Source organism: Octopus bimaculoides, chromosome 14, assembly GCF_046866305.1.
Source record: "Octopus bimaculoides isolate indiv1 chromosome 14, ASM4686630v1, whole genome shotgun sequence".
Taxonomy (NCBI): Eukaryota; Metazoa; Mollusca; class Cephalopoda; order Octopoda; family Octopodidae; genus Octopus; species Octopus bimaculoides.
The window spans coordinates 32038127-32054375 of record NC_142941.1 but is presented as its reverse complement, the minus strand read 5'-3'; the positions used below and the strand labels follow the sequence as shown (position 1 = coordinate 32054375).

The window sequence follows — 16249 nt, the reverse complement described above, 5'->3', positions numbered from 1 at the left end:
ATGGATTTAGATAATTAAGCTGAAAGGTGATGTATTAAATACCGCACATAAAAAATCTTTTAGATTGGAAAAAAAAAAAGCGTCGCACCACCCGAAGAAGAGGGGGAGATAATTTCAAGGAATTAAGAAATAATCTCTTAGAGTTAATCTACGTGTTTAGTGGGAGAAAAGTTCCGTTTTCGTTCGAGGCAGAGTACATGTTTCAGTCTATGATACCCTATCAACATAGTATAACTCTACTGAGTGCGAAACTAAGTCTATTGTTTGTAGCTATGCTATTGACTAATGTTTATCGCTTAGTCTCTCCTGTAATCTGGGTTACGGAACAAGTCAGCCGTGACACGTGTGACTGCTTGTTGTGGTTTTCTAAATTAAAATTTTAATATGATATAATTTTGATAAAATCTTAGTGGATAATGATATGACAGTAACTCTGTTTTTTTCATTGGATGTGTATTGTTTACAATGAGAGAGAGAGAAAAGTATATAGGATAGCACGGCTGGTAAGTTGAGTTGTTTTAGCATCTGTTTGTCAAATATGATTTGTATGTTATTGGTGTGTGAGAGCTTTGTTTAAGAATTATTGTCAGTATTGTTAAAACTGGTGCTACTTGTCAAGAACATTTACTCTTTTATTTATATTTTATGCCCGATGCTTGATTTCATGTGAAGTGATGTATTTAATCTCAAAATTGTCAGCGATGGAAGCAAAACATAGCTAATTTTTTTTTTAAATGCCCTAATGTCATTCGGCACGAGTTTTTATTTCGTTATCTTGCAAAATTTGTATTTCTTTATCTGGATCTACAGTTAATACTTATCAGCCATTATTAGAAATGACCCTTTTTTACTTTTCATAAAGGTCATAGTTGGGAACTTTCCATTGTTTGTTCTCTAAAGCTCATTCAAGTGTGAAAACAATCTCCGATCCATCCCTCGCCAGAAACATACATAGCTTTGTGTCGTTGTTGCTGCTGCTACTACTACATGAACTAAATTGCTTTTCGTGTTGTTTTCTCCCTATTTTTATTTTGTTGATCCTGAGAGGAGTAAAGGGCGACTGGAAAGTTGAAAAAAAGGATTTGTCGTTTAGACCCTGATCAGTCTTGATAGAGCAGACAGGTTTATAATCAAAGGCATTCCTTTGTTATTCTTTCTTTTTTTTTTTCCTCTTTCATATTGTACGCCGGACTACATTATCCAAAGTTCTTTCATTTCAAAACTGTATGTGATTTGAAGAAAATTTAGCTGCTGTTTCTAGCAGACCTAGCTGTCTCATAGATCCTTTGTAATGTGTATATCGCGCCTGTGTCGAATTTTGACCGAAGATTAATGATTAAAAAGACTACACGGTTCGATGGGAAAGAGGAAAGTTAAAATTTGTGTACTTTGAGGGTGTTTAGTGCAGTGTTCAGAGAAATGGTGTGGAGAGATGGAAAATGTGAGGCTCGTGTATCCAGATGGATCCCATCAAAATGGAAAAAGTGTATGGATGATTGCAGAAGCAAGATGGGACAGCAGCTCTTTGATAGACCAAACATATTCTTTGTGGGAATGTCTTATGCTTTTATATTTTATATTCTGATATACAAGATGTTAATTATCGAAGATGGAAATCTTAAACAGAGTAGAATGTTATGAAATTATTATTTTTGTGTACATGTATTTTTAAAAACAACTAGAGAAAATATTAATTTCTTTTGGCTTGGTCCGAAGGTTTTTTCTTTGTTTCATTTTTAATTTATTTTTAATAATTTTACATGAGATACGTATTAATTAATTGAATTGGTCTGATTATACTACTGGAATTTATTTTCTCCAGATTGGAGAGATTAAAGTTAAAAGCAATCTTGGTGTTATTTGGATACCAAATGCGAAATATCGGACTAGGTTCACAGTAAAAATTCCAAGTCGTAACCATCCGCTATAATATTTTGGCGGAAATTCAAACAGCTATACCACAAAGTCCCATACCTCACGAGAAAGGAAAAGAATAGTCCTACGCCACCACCACATTTTGTTATTATTCCTGTGTTTCATACAACGGTAATTACAAGTCTGAGAAAAACAAAATTTTCCTAAGGATTTCAATTTTTTCCATCCTTCTTGTATCCAGTTTGTTTATAAACAAACTCCAGTTCAGTTTTATAAACATTTCACTGTAGAGATAAGAAACGTTGATATGAATGTAAAAAATGTTATCAAATTTCCGACAATATTTATATTGTTTCTGCTGCTGCTGTTGCTTACAAGACAATCTTGGTTGAGTAAATCTAAAGCATCCAGCCGTGACTATCCCATCTTTTTACTGGGACTCCGTCGGAATATAATTTGAGGGAGATTTGAAGGCTGTTTCTAGCAGGTCGAGTTTTTACTTCGTGGCTGTCTTGGCTCATTTTCTCGTTGTGGGTTTCTTTATGTGGGTTCATGGGCGTTAATTGGGTTAATGTTTACAATATTACCTGGAAACGAAATAAAAAAAATAGTGCAACGGGTGTAAAAAAAATTGTATGAAACGAATAAGAAAACAAAAATGCGCAGAAAGCAATGGGTTGGGTGGGGAGAGGACTTCGGAAAATTCACAAGATCCGAGTTTTTCCCTCATAACTTTTAGGAAAGTCTTTTTGTAAATGAAATTTTATATAAATACCTTTCAAACGGCGTACATTACGGTTATAAAGAAATTTGTGCGTAAAATCTTTTCCGAGAGGGTGGAGAGAGGACTTCGGAAAATTCACAAGATCCGAGGTTTTCGCCCATAACTTTGAGGAAAATAAATATCTTTTAATAAAATTGTATATAAATACCTTTCAAATGACATACATTATGGATGCCTAATGTACCGAAAATCCCTTATTTTTGTTCGGAAAAAAATGTGTTTATGGGGGATGGGGGATGACCCCAAAAATGCGTTTTTGAAGGTGAGGTGCGAAATTGCATTAGACCCTTTTCTTTACCTTTATTTTAAGATAACCATTTTGCAGAACTACATTTTCTGCAAAATGTATTAGATTGAAAATTCAAACAAGTTTGAAAAGAATAATAAGTTAAAATGCTGAAGTTATAAAAGTTAGTGGTAACAAAGTCTGGACAGGAGAGAGAAAGAATGATACAAAATCCTTAGTGTTTGTGTTTGTGAAACAAGTAAAATCATAATATTAAAACAAAATATCTTTTACATACCTCTTAAAAATCACTGGATATATTAATGCCAGATTGCAGATTGTGACATATTAGGTCACCGTAATTCATTCATTGGAAAAAAGAAAAACATTTTCCAATAATTCCGGTTTCTTGTTCCTGCCCTTTTTTTCCGAACCAAAATGTGGCACATTAGGATCTATAATACATGCTGTTTTACTCTTTTACTCTTTTACTTGTTTCAGTCATTTGACTGTGGCCATGCTGGAGCACCGCCTTTAATCGAGCAAATCGACCCCAGGACTTATTCTTTGGAAGCCTAGTACTTATTCTATCGGTCTCTTTTTGCCGAACCGCTAAGTTACGGGGACGTAAACACACCAGCATTGGTTGTCAAGCGATGATGGGGGGGACAAACACAGACACACAAACATTATATATATATATATATATACATACATATATATATATATATATATATATATATATACACATATACGACGGGCTTCTTTCAGTTTCCGTCTACCAAATCCACTCACAAGGCTTTGGCTGGCCCGAGGCTATAGTAGAAGACACTTGCCCAAGGTGCCACGCAGTGGGATTGAACCAGGAACCATGTGGTTGGTAGGCAAGCTACTTACCACACAGCCACTCCTGCACCTATACATATATACACAATTTCATTAAATGATGTCTATTTTCCTAAAAGTTACGAGGGATAAAATCAGATCTTGTGAATTTTCTGATGTCCTCTCCCCTCTCCTTTGGAAAAGATTTTACCCACAAATTTCTTTATCATCATAATCTATGCCATTTGAAAGGTATTTATAGAAAATTTCATTAAAAAAAAAACAACATTTTACTAAAAGTTATGAGGGGAGAACTCGGATCTTGTGAATTTTCCAAAGTCCTCTCCCCCCTCTGTTGCTTTCCATGCATTTTTGTTTTCATATTCGTTTCATACACATTTTTTTTTACACCTATTGCACTATTTTTTTAAAATTTTGTTTCCAGGTAATATTGTAAACAACTGATTATTTTTGTTTCACTTGCGTTTTGGAATACTTACAGTAGTGGGACAGGAAACAAAAATTAAAAAACTGAATTTTGGGAAAATTTCTTTTTATTTCTTTTTTTTTTTTTTAGGGAAACTTAATTTCTGTTGTATGAAACACAGAAATACAAAAAAAAAAAAAAGAAAAAAAAAAGAAAGAAAGAAAAATGCAGAGCATGCAGTATTTAATTTTATCCCTTCTATAAAATTGGTAGCAAGGGAGAAGATTCAGTCAACTTGATCCTCTACTACACTAAATGATTTATTATTAATTAATGAGTAATTGCTATTTTAACTGTTTGTGAGAAGTAGCATAGGACAAGGCTGAATAATTAAGGAGTTTGCTTTGCAATAATGAGATCCAGGGTTTGATTCCACTGTGCAGTAACTTTGAGAGGTGTCTGCTTCTATAACTTCAGATGGACATAAAACTTTTGAGTGAAACTGAGCTGAGAGTAGCTCAGATGCACTGTGCATGTAAGTTTTGTTACACACTATGTTGTATGGGTTACATTAATGGTATAAATGTCTGTGCAAGTAGTTCCATTGATCTGATACAAGATTCATCACATAGAGCAAGATACAAGCTCTCATCAAGCTTCCTGTGTTGGCTTAGGTATGGCTGTGTGGTTAAGAAGCTTGTTTTGCAACCACATGGTTTTGGGTTCAGTCCCACTGCATGCTACCTTAGGTAAGTCAGCCCTGGGCTGGGCTGACCAATGCTTTGTCAGTGAATTTGGTTGATGGAAATTGTGTGAAGGCCTGTTGTATGTTTGTATGTATGCATGCATGTGTATATGTTTGTGTTTGCCTCCCCATCACACCCACCACTTGATGATTGGTGTTGGTTTGTTTGCATCCCCATAACTTAGAAGTTCAGCATAAGAGACAAAAGAATAAGTACCAGAATTAAAAGAATAAATACTAGAGTTGATTTGCTTGACTAAATGCTTTAAGGTGGTGCCCCAGCATGGCTGCAGTCCAATGACTGAAACAAATAAAAGGTAAAAACGAAGCTTGCCAGTTAATGCCATTTATCTCTTGTTTTAGGGGGCAAGATGACAGTTTTAAATTTCTTCTCCTGAAATACAAAGCTTTTGAGCTTTTCTGTTTCAAAAAGAATGATTTCCCATATTACCTACGAGTCAATTAATCAACTGAATCAATCACAAATAACTAGTAATTAATTAATTATTCTTTTACACGTTTCAGTCATTTGACTGCAGCCATGCTGGAGCACCATCTTAAGGGAGTTCAGTTAAACAAATTGATCACAAGACTATTCTTTGTAAGCTTAGTACTATGGGTCTCTTCTGCTGAACCACTAAGTTAAGGGGATGTAAACACACCAACATCAGTTGTCAAGCAATGATGGAGGGTACAAACACAAATATATATATGTAGTAACGCCTTCGCATGCGTAGTCTTACGCATGCATAGAATTAAACAAGCAAGCGTTTCCCGCTCAATTCATTCTCTTTCTCGCTGGCCAGCGATTGAGCATGGACGTGTGTTTAAAAGCTGTCTCTACATCTTTCGGTCTTATACTCGACAGCTCGTTATTCTCACCTCTAAAGATGAATAACTAAAAGATTTGTATGTTTTACCAAGTAAATAAATGTTGTTTAAGTTGTTTAGTCTGGAGTTCAGCGTTCCGTCTATTTCTTTAATTTTATAGTAGAAAGTCAGGTATACAATCTAAAGATGTATAACCCACTTTCTACTAAATATATATGTCACAGGCTCCTTTCAGTTTCTGTCTACCAAATTCACTCACAATGCTTTGGTTGGCCTGAAACTATAGTAGAAGGCACTTGCCCAAGGTGCTGTGCAGTGGGACTGAATCCAGAACCATGTTAGTATCAAAAAGCAGTCTTTATATTCATCTTAATATGGATGTCTTGTTAGAATGTCAAATGCTGCATTATTAACCTTGAGAAGTCCTCTCACATTTGCACATGGTGCATACGATTTATACCTGTGCTTTTATGCACCATGCACCTTTATGAGAGGATCTCTTAAGGCTAATAATACAGTATTCTGCACGCTTAATAAAACATTCACTTTAAGTTGACTAGTAATTAATTTACCAACACTTGTGGTATAGGAGAATTAAACTAAATATTGAGAAGAGTTTAGTTTGACATTCTACCATTTCTGTATTTTTTTGTTTCATAAATAGTGATCTTTTACTTTGTTTCTACTTCCAGAAATACCATTGCCATATTGATGACGAATTCTTGGTATGACATCAAACCTTTATCAATGAATTAGCCAATGGAAGAGATGTGGCACTTTATCATTGATGTTATTTATTAGAAGACAGATGGTGATTCTCAGTTACAGCACCATGTTCAAGTGCAATAGAGCAATAAATATCAAAATATAGAATCTTTTTCTTTTTTACAAATCAACTTGAAGCACAGATAAAATCCCAAAATGGTTGGCTTATTACTGTTTCAGAGTTTATGTTACAATTTACCATTTATTTAGTAATGTTGTGGTCATCTGTTGATCTGTTTTTGTCACTTTATTGACAATGGCATTTTACTTCATTTTAATATAATTTTAAAACCTGGCTGGTTTATTGAATCTTATGGAAAAAGTCAGTCAACTATAAAGAAGATTTCATCAAATAAAAGAATGTAGGATAATGTTTCCATTTAAGCCAGACCATTCACTTTTGGCAACACACTTTAAGTGGAGACAAAACTGATTCATGAAAAGTTACCAGAAAGAAATACTCCATAAGAGAGTCTAAAAAAAAAATATTAAAAAAAAAACAAAAACATGTCACATTCTCAGCAAAAACAATTTCACTGTAAAATGTGTGGAAGAAGTTTTGTTCTAAGGTTTAACCTTTTACAACACAGGAGGACGCACAAACAGTTGAAGATTGATTTGTGTAAAATATGTGGTAAAAGCTTTCCTTTAAAATATATTTTCCATAAGCACAAACAAATGCACAAAGGGGAAACATCACATACAGGTAAAAAGAAGGGTGTTGCTTGTTCCCCAAACAATAATTCTTACAAAGGAAAAGTGAGGGTTTCCCAAGAAAATGATTATCAATATATTAATGATAATGTTTATTCTCAGAACAGTTGTTCATCAGACCAGAAACATTTATATTATGAAAGTAAATCATATCAGCATAAGCTTAGTGATAAATTATTCCTTAATGATGGTAGGTTATCTGAGCATATAGAAACACACAATAAACACACTTCCTATAAGCATACAATGGATAGTAAATATTTCCCTATTCCAAATGCTGCAGGAAAGCAAAATCAAAACCAGACAAGTGAAGTATCCTTTCTATGTGAAATATGTGGCAAATTGTTTTTCCAAAGTAGTAGTCTGTCAAAGCATATTCAAACACACATGGAAAAGAAATCCTACTCTTGTCAAATCTGTGGTAAAAGGTTTTCTGTGAAAATTAGTTTATCAAAGCATCTGTGGTTACATACAGGGGAAAATCCATTTTTATGTAAAATTTGTGGTGATGCATTTCCTGAAAATAGTCTTCTACAAGAACATAAACAGGTGCATATAAATGAAAAGCTTTTTTCTTGTGATGTTTGTGGTAAAGCTTTTCCTAAAAGATCAAGTTTATCAAGACATAAACAAATTCATACGGGGTTGAAACCATACAGATGTGACATTTGTGGTAAATCTTTCAATGCCAATAACAATTTCAACAAACATAAACGACTGCACACAGGAGAAAGACCTTATACATGTGTAGATTGTGGTAAATCTTTCTCTACAAATGGCACATTGTTAAAACACATTCGTGTACACACTGGTGAGAAACCATATAGTTGTGATATCTGTGGGAAAGCTTTTTCACAAAGTAGTAGTTTAGTTGATCACAAACGAATACATACAAAAGAAAAACCATATTGCTGTAATATATGTGGGAGATGTTTCTCTCTGAAAACAAACTTGGTGAAACACGTTCGAACTCACACGGGAGAGAGACCTTATACATGCGATATTTGCGGGAAATCTTTCTCTCAACACACCACACTGTCAAAACACACTCAAATACACACTGGAGAGAAACCATACCAGTGTGAAGTTTGTCATAAATCTTTTGCAGCAAGTTTCCACTTCTTAGAGCACAAACGAGTCCATACAGGTGAGAAACCTTATGCATGTGAAATCTGTGGCAAGGCTTTTTCTAAAAGATTCAGTTTATCACGACATAATCGAATACACACTACTGGCAAAACCTATGATTGTGAAATATGTGGGAAATCTTTTTATTTAAGCACTGAATTAATCCAGCATCAACGTTTACATTCAGGAGAGAAGCCATATACCTGTGATATCTGTAATAAACGATTCTCTCTTAAATCCACTTTATTAAGACACCATCGATCGCACACTGGAGAAAAACCTTACAGCTGTGAGTATTGTGGTAAATCTTTTTATATTAAAGGTAATTTATTAAAGCACAAATGGCTACACACTGGAGGTAAACCATTTGCTTGTGAAGTCTGTGGGAAAGCATTTGCCTCGAAAAGTGCATTGTTGAAACATATCCGTGTGCATACAGGAGAGAAACCTTTCAAGTGTGACATTTGTGGAAGATCATTTTCACAAAACAGTAATTTAACTCAGCACCAAAGACTACATGAGCGAGATGGTGTAGTTCCATGAAAAACAACCTGTTGTGTTTCTTCATAAATTGACTAATCTAGACTCAGCTTGGAATAGTGTGGGTGGGGCATTTCACATGTCCATACATGTATTTTATATATTAAACATGCATTTTATATATATATTTATATATATTTTATAAAACTTTTCTTCATTGACATCAATAAAATATTTTTTTGGTGTTTGTAACAAAACTGAAACAGAATTAAACTGTGTTGACATGTTCCCAGACCCTCTTTATTAAGGCATTTGAAGATATTCATCTATTCTGTTACAATCTAGAACAAAGATCTGAATGCATTTAAGATTTTTTCTATCCATATATATATATATATATATATATATATATATATATATATATTAGATTATTAAGAAGAGGTATGAGAGTGAGTCAAAAGCCAACTGTTTTATGCCACTTACCCTAACTCTTGGTCTTTGAGTCTCTTTAGTAACTTTTCTGATGATTAAGGAAAACGTTTGCTCATGCATTGAGTTCTGTTTCTCCAGTTTATTTCACCAAACCTGTTTCAGTAAAGGCAGTTATCTCTCTTTATAATTGTTGAACTAACTTTATGAAAGTTTTAAATTATTGTTTATGTCACCGTTTTAATTTGTACTCCATTCTCTATTTTACTGAATCCCAGAAAATATTAGTTGTGGATCAGTTACCTCCCTTAAACGTTTTCACTAGTCTACAAGGAAGTTCTCAGCCAATACCTTTCTCATATTATTGCCGTTCACTGACATTAGGTTGTGTACTTCAAAGAGAAAACTGATCTACATACAATATAGTTCATAGTTGAGACATAGCATTATCACTCAATGAAATATCTGCCAAGGATATACTAGGATTAAATCATTTGACTTTATCCTTCTCCACTCTGCAAACTAGACTTTGTCTTTCTAAAAGAAACGACTGTTACATAACTGTATTTTGATTGCTAAATACTGTATGTGTGTGTGAAGATAGCAAGACATCTGTCTATCTGATTGCCTTGTTCTTATGCTGCCTGTTGTGAAGTTGGCCAGATCCCAACCCCAACTGCTGCTATATATATATATATATATATATAGATATATAGATATATAGATAGATAGATGGATGATGTATGTAACACAAACACATTAAATTCACAACCTCATTCTCATTCTTCTGTTCCTTGTTCTCAGAATTTATTAGTGTCACCTGTCAAATTTCCCACCATCTTTGCTGATAACCATTCAATTTAGATCAAAGCTCTTATTTTGTGATTAATTAATATTTTCTTTTTTAAGTGAGGAATAAAAGTAAATGAGGAGAAATGAAGAATTAACATTAACAAGTATTACTGCAAGTGAGTCCAGCTGAGGCAATTATCTCATTCCTGGTCTATACTTTAACCCTTTAGCATTCAAATTACTTTATCAAATGTAATGCTTATTTATTCACATTGTTTTTAATTAATCATGCATTATCTCATAGCTTTGAGATTTCAGTGATGTGATTGTTTATTTTTAGAATGATAGTGTAGGGATAGTTGTAAGAGACGAAATCTGACCAGTCTGAACATAGAAACTAGGTAGAATAATTGGGCCAGACATGGTCGGTTTAAATATTAAAGGGTCTTCTGCTGATTGGCCTTGTCCATAAAATTTGTCCTGTGTCAGAATTTACTGACAAGGAATGCTTGATTAAGTACATAATTTGAAAGTATTTTAACATTCACAAGTATATAATCTCCCAAATTTCTACAATCAAAATATACATAGCAGCCAAATATACTATCGATTTATACCAGGGAATTTCTCAAAGTCTTTAATCTTTGTGACTACATCTACTCTTTAAGTATTGAGTTTCTTTACTTGTGTACTAGTTCACACAACATTTAACATCATCTTCATTTAATATTCTCACTGTTATATTATTTCCTTTCTTTATACTGAAAGAACTACTAAAGAAACTATTACTTGCCTACCTTGCCTTAGCACTAATCATTTCTCCATATATATATAGAGTGAGCACAAAGTTATGCACCAAAATTAAACTCATTTAATGTATTTGCCAAAGACATGCTTCAATTTTTCTAAAATTGAATGAAATAAATAAAATAATGATGAATACACACATATTTGTACATGATGAACAAAATGAATAATAATAATAATAACAACATCATATAATTAAAATTTCAAAGTATGTGTAAGAAGTGTCTATGGGTTCTCTAATCAGCCCAACATTTGTCAGTTTCCATTTACATCAGATGGCGAAGAAAATCAACTGTACTCCTCACAAATCCATCCTCTATTGTTTGTATGTAGATGTCCTGTTATTTTATCACATAGAGTGTAGAAAATACTGGAGCCAATTTCTTGTAAACTTTTATACTAAGACACAAAACAACAAAATAGCATGTGAAGATCTCAGATAAGAAACTAAGCACATTCATGTTCAGTGAGTTTTCTATGGTAAAATTGACACTCGTCTCAAAGAAAAGAGGTAAATAAAGAAAACACTCTTCATTGGGCAGTAAGGTTTTATTTAGTTATGTGATTTAACACCCTTATCAGGCTGGGTAGTTAAGATATAGTTATTGACATAGCTGGGTTGTTAAGGTATGGTTATAGATATTACTGAGTTGTTGAGAAGCTTGTTTTGCAACCCTTTGGTTTCATGTACAATATCATTGCATATCCCTATGAGAAAGTAGTTTGTACCACAGCTTATGGTTGACCAAGACCTTTTGAGTGAAATTTGGGATATGGAAACTGTGGAAGTCTGTTGGAAGTTCCATTTGTGTCCTGGATGACTTAATCTGTTGTTTGATTTTTAACTCCATTCCTTTGTGAAAGAGTGAACTTAGTGCTGTCCACTCTGTTGTATATATTTGCACACATTTCTGATCTGAGGTTAATTTCACTCCTTCCTTCCACCCATAAGAGAGGCCCTGGAAAGGAGAGCACAGGTCATTGGTCATTGCCTTTTTTTCCTCTGACTTGACTATTAAAAGAAAAAACACATATTTCAATAGGCATGGGATGGGTGTGTGGATAAGAAACTCACTTTGAAACCACATGGTTTTGGGTTCAGTTCCAACAGCACAGAACCTTGGACAAGTGTTTTCTTTAGCCTCAGGCTGACCAATGCCCTTATGAGTGAATTTAGTAAACAGAAACTGTGGAAGCTTATTGTGCATGTGTGTGTGTCTGTGTGCATCTTTGTGTCTGTTCTCCTACCACTTGATAGTTGGTGTTGGTTTATTTACATTCCTGTATTTTAGCAGTTTGGCAGGAGAGACCAGTAAAGTAAGTACCAGGCTTAAAAATAAGCACTAGAGTTGATTTGTTCAACTAAACCCTTCAAGGTGGTGCCCCAGCATGGCTGCAGTCTAATGACTGAAACAAGCAAAAGATCAAAGATATGTTCCTTTCCTGATTTTCTAACTAGATATATATTCCTCACATAAATCAGGCTCTAGTTAATTACCTTTAACCTAATTACTTCATTAACAAATGTATTCACTGAAAAATACAACCTTAATGCCCTTAATAGTTTTCTAGACATGAAACTAGTATTATACCACTTTCTAGCAATTACCCTTGAGTCACTCTTATGCTAACAGTAAGAATGAAAACATGATTTTTCTTTCTTGTTTTTTTTTATGCAGCTGACTTGGAGAATAGAGGGTAATATCAATGATGCTTTTTTGGCCTCTGTGACTGGTAGTAGGAAGATATTCTCAGGCTAGTGGCCTGACACAAATGCTAAGTAGAATCTGCTAAGGCATTCTAGGGGGCCAGCTGTTAAACTGGGTGATGGATTAAATCACAAAACCCATAAACAAAAAATGGTTGTTTTGACAAGTTGTACTCGAAAGTCTTTACTCAACCTGTGAGTATGGTAGAACACATTTGTGCAAGATGCTGCAAAGTGGGATCAAACTGAAACCTGCATAGTTCAGTTCTAAAATGAACGTCTCAAATACACAGATGTGATATACTACAGAAATCAATTTTCCCTGTACCATAAAAACCAATCTTAAAAAGAAGCATCTTTTAAAAAAAATAATGTAAAAGACTGGATTTTTGATAACAGATTTTCTTGAATTATTTACTATTAAAATAGAAAAATCAATGTCCCAATGACAAGCATTGACATATGTTCAAAAATATCATTCTGATATTTTTAATGATGTTTTCCAAACATATGAACAAGTGGTACTAATTTTATTGACCCCGAAAGGATGAAAGGCAAATTGACTTTGGTGGAATTTTAACTCAGAACATAAAGATCTATGAAATGCCACAATACATTTTGCCTGGCTTGCTAAGAATTCTGTCAGCTTGCCACCTTCAGATATATAGTATTATTAATATTTACAGTGATGGTAGCGAACTGGAGGAATTGTTAGCATGCTGGGCAAAATGCTTAGCAAAATTTCGCCTGTCTTTATGTTCTGAGTTCAAATTCCACCAAGGTCAGCTTTGCTTTTTGTCATTTTGGAGTTAATAAAATAAGTACCAGTTGGACACTGGGGTTGATTTAATCAACTTAGCCCTTTCCCCAAACTTGCTGGCCTTGTGCCAAAACTTGAAGCCAATATTAATATTTACAGTGAGATTCACCATGATCATCATTTAATGTCTACTTTTCCTTACTTATATGACGAAATTCATTGAAGCAGATTTTCTGCAGCTGGATACCCTTCCTGTTGCCAACCCTTGCCTGTTTTCAAACAAATTAATAATTCTCATGACTAGACATGTTTTTCACAAAAGACTGGAAACAAATAACATTGTTTGTGTGACAGTTTTGCTCATTTACAATCATCAGGTGATGTCAAGACACGATTACACACAGACATACATGATAAGCTTCTTTCGATTTCCATCTATCAAATCTACTCACAAGGCTCTGCTTAGCCCTGGGCTACAGTAGAAGGCTCTTGCCTAAAGCATCATACTATAGCATTGAACTCAAAACCACATGGTTGGCAAGCAAGGCTCTCAACCACAGAGCCATGTCTGTGCCTATGTTTGCATTTGCAGTGGAATTCATTTTATGCAAATTTTTCTTTACTTTCTTTTACTCTTCTGTATAAGAGAAAGCTTAGAGTGTATACATCATCATCATTATCATTGTTGTCATCATCATCTCCATCGTCAGTTAATGTCTGTCTTCAATGTTGGTTTGATACTTCAACAGAATCTGAAAAGATGAAAAGACTGCACTGAGCTCTAATTGTCTGCTTTAGCATGTAATATAAACATTCAGATGATAATATGAATGTAGTCATCATCATCATCATCATCATCATCATCATCGTTTAATGTCGGCTTTCCATGCTAGCATGGGTTGGACGATTTGACTGAGGACTGGTGAAACAGGATGGCAACACCAGGCTCCAATCTGATTTGGCAGAGTTTCTACAGCTGAATCATAATAATCACATTGAAGTAATTTCATCTCTTTCAGAAGGTTAAAATGCCCCTGGAATCTGTCACCTTTTGCTTGTATACATAAGATGAGGGACCCTTTCATGGTTACTCAATCTGTTAGAAATAGCAACCAGATTTCTTTCAAATCACACCTTATCATAATAAAAGACACATTAGATAATGCAGTCTTGGAAAATGCTAAAAAGATGGGATGGTCACATTTCTAATGCATTTGATTGCAGGTCACTTCAGTTGGGATTGATGGATTGACTTGGAATTAAACCTATATACATCCACAAAAAAAAACAACAAAAACAAGCTGAAAATACTTTTGATAACAAAGCACTTTAAAAATAATACATTTCTAAATCTCTCAGAGAGATTTATGCAGTAGTGTTACGATGAAGTAGTTGCATGCTGTCAACTTAATGTGACAGTCCCCTGAAGGGAATAATACTACTGTTGGTTAGACCTAGGAAGCTGTACTGCTTCCTGTCGGCCTTGACACATTTCCTGTGTCCTTATGTTTACAAGGGGGAGACAAGCACCTCCACCCAGCTATGTCTGCATCCAGAGACATGTTTCTGAGTCTTTGCTCGTCATCAGTCTGGAGTAGCATGCTTGTCTCTCCCTTGTAAACATAAGGACACAGGAAGTGGTGCAGCTTCCTAGGTCTAACCAACAGTAGCATTATTCCCTTCAGGGGACTGTCACATTAAGTTGACAGCATACAACTACTTTAAAGCACTTTAAATTCATCTCAACATTCAGTATTAACTCTACTCAGTTATATATAAACATCATATGTAAATGTATACTTATATATACTCATGTGTGTGTGTGTATTTATATATATAGTAATCCCTCGACTATCATGGGTGTTATGTTTCGAAACCCCCTGTGATAGGTGAAAGTCCATGAAGAAGTAGAAACAGTACAGTATAATTTTTTTAATCATTTTTATAATTTGTATATATTTATTTTATTATAAATGCAAAACAACACCACACACTTGCCTCCTGAGTTTCTTTCTCCATACAGTATATGTGGTTCTTTGTTTATTTATCTATGGTATACTACGTATTTTCTTTTAATATATTCTAATTAATGTGTTATACAGTGCAGTACTGTACTTTATTTTTATTTATTAATTTTTAGGCATGAAAATGCTTATCTTACCACAGAAATAATTAAAATCTAGAAAAATATAAATACCTATTGGTTGCAGAAATACGTGATATACTGAGGAGTTCATGATATAAATTTACATAAATTAGTCAGAAAAATTTGTGATAGGTGAACTGCGATATGGCAAGTGATTACTGTATATGTATATATGTGTATGTATATATATATATATATATATATATATATATATATATATATATATATATATATATATATATATATATATACATATATATACACACATATATATATGTATATATATATATATATATATATATATATATATATATATATATATATATATATATATGTATATGTATGTATATATATATATAAAAACAAAAACAGCAAATATGTTAAGTACAAATGATACTAGGCTTACACAACACACTCAAATTCTCAATCTTACACAAATACTTTATCATCATTGTCATTGTCACCACCATGGAATTTATTGAAGCAGATTTTTTCAAGTTGGATGCTCTTCCTGTCACCAGCCCTCACCTGTTTCCAAGCCATGTAATATTTCCGCATGGCCAAACATGTTTTGACAGAAGATTCACAGCAAAAGACACAGCTTATAGATGATGATGCTCCCATGCAACTATTACATGATGCCAAACAAGACAAGGAGACAAAAACTCATACATATACCTCCACATTACACATATAAACACATGGTGAGCTTCTTTCAGTTTCCATCTACCAAGTCCACGCCACAAGGCTTTGGTTGGCTCAGACTGATAGAAGACATTTGCCCAAGAAGGTACACTGTGGGACTTA

General features: G+C 33.9%; 1 protein-coding gene across 1 annotated transcript; it reads left to right on the top strand.

The window, feature by feature from the left end:
* The first annotated feature begins 310 nt into the window (after positions 1–310).
* Positions 311–8991, top strand: LOC106870913 (uncharacterized). The gene is made up of 2 exons (XM_014917145.3): positions 311–503; positions 6406–8991. The coding sequence occupies exon 2, from the start codon at positions 6986–6988 to the stop codon at positions 8861–8863; it is 1878 nt and encodes a 625-aa protein (XP_014772631.1). The 5' UTR covers positions 311–503; positions 6406–6985; the 3' UTR covers positions 8864–8991.
* The last annotated feature ends 7258 nt before the right edge of the window (positions 8992–16249 follow it).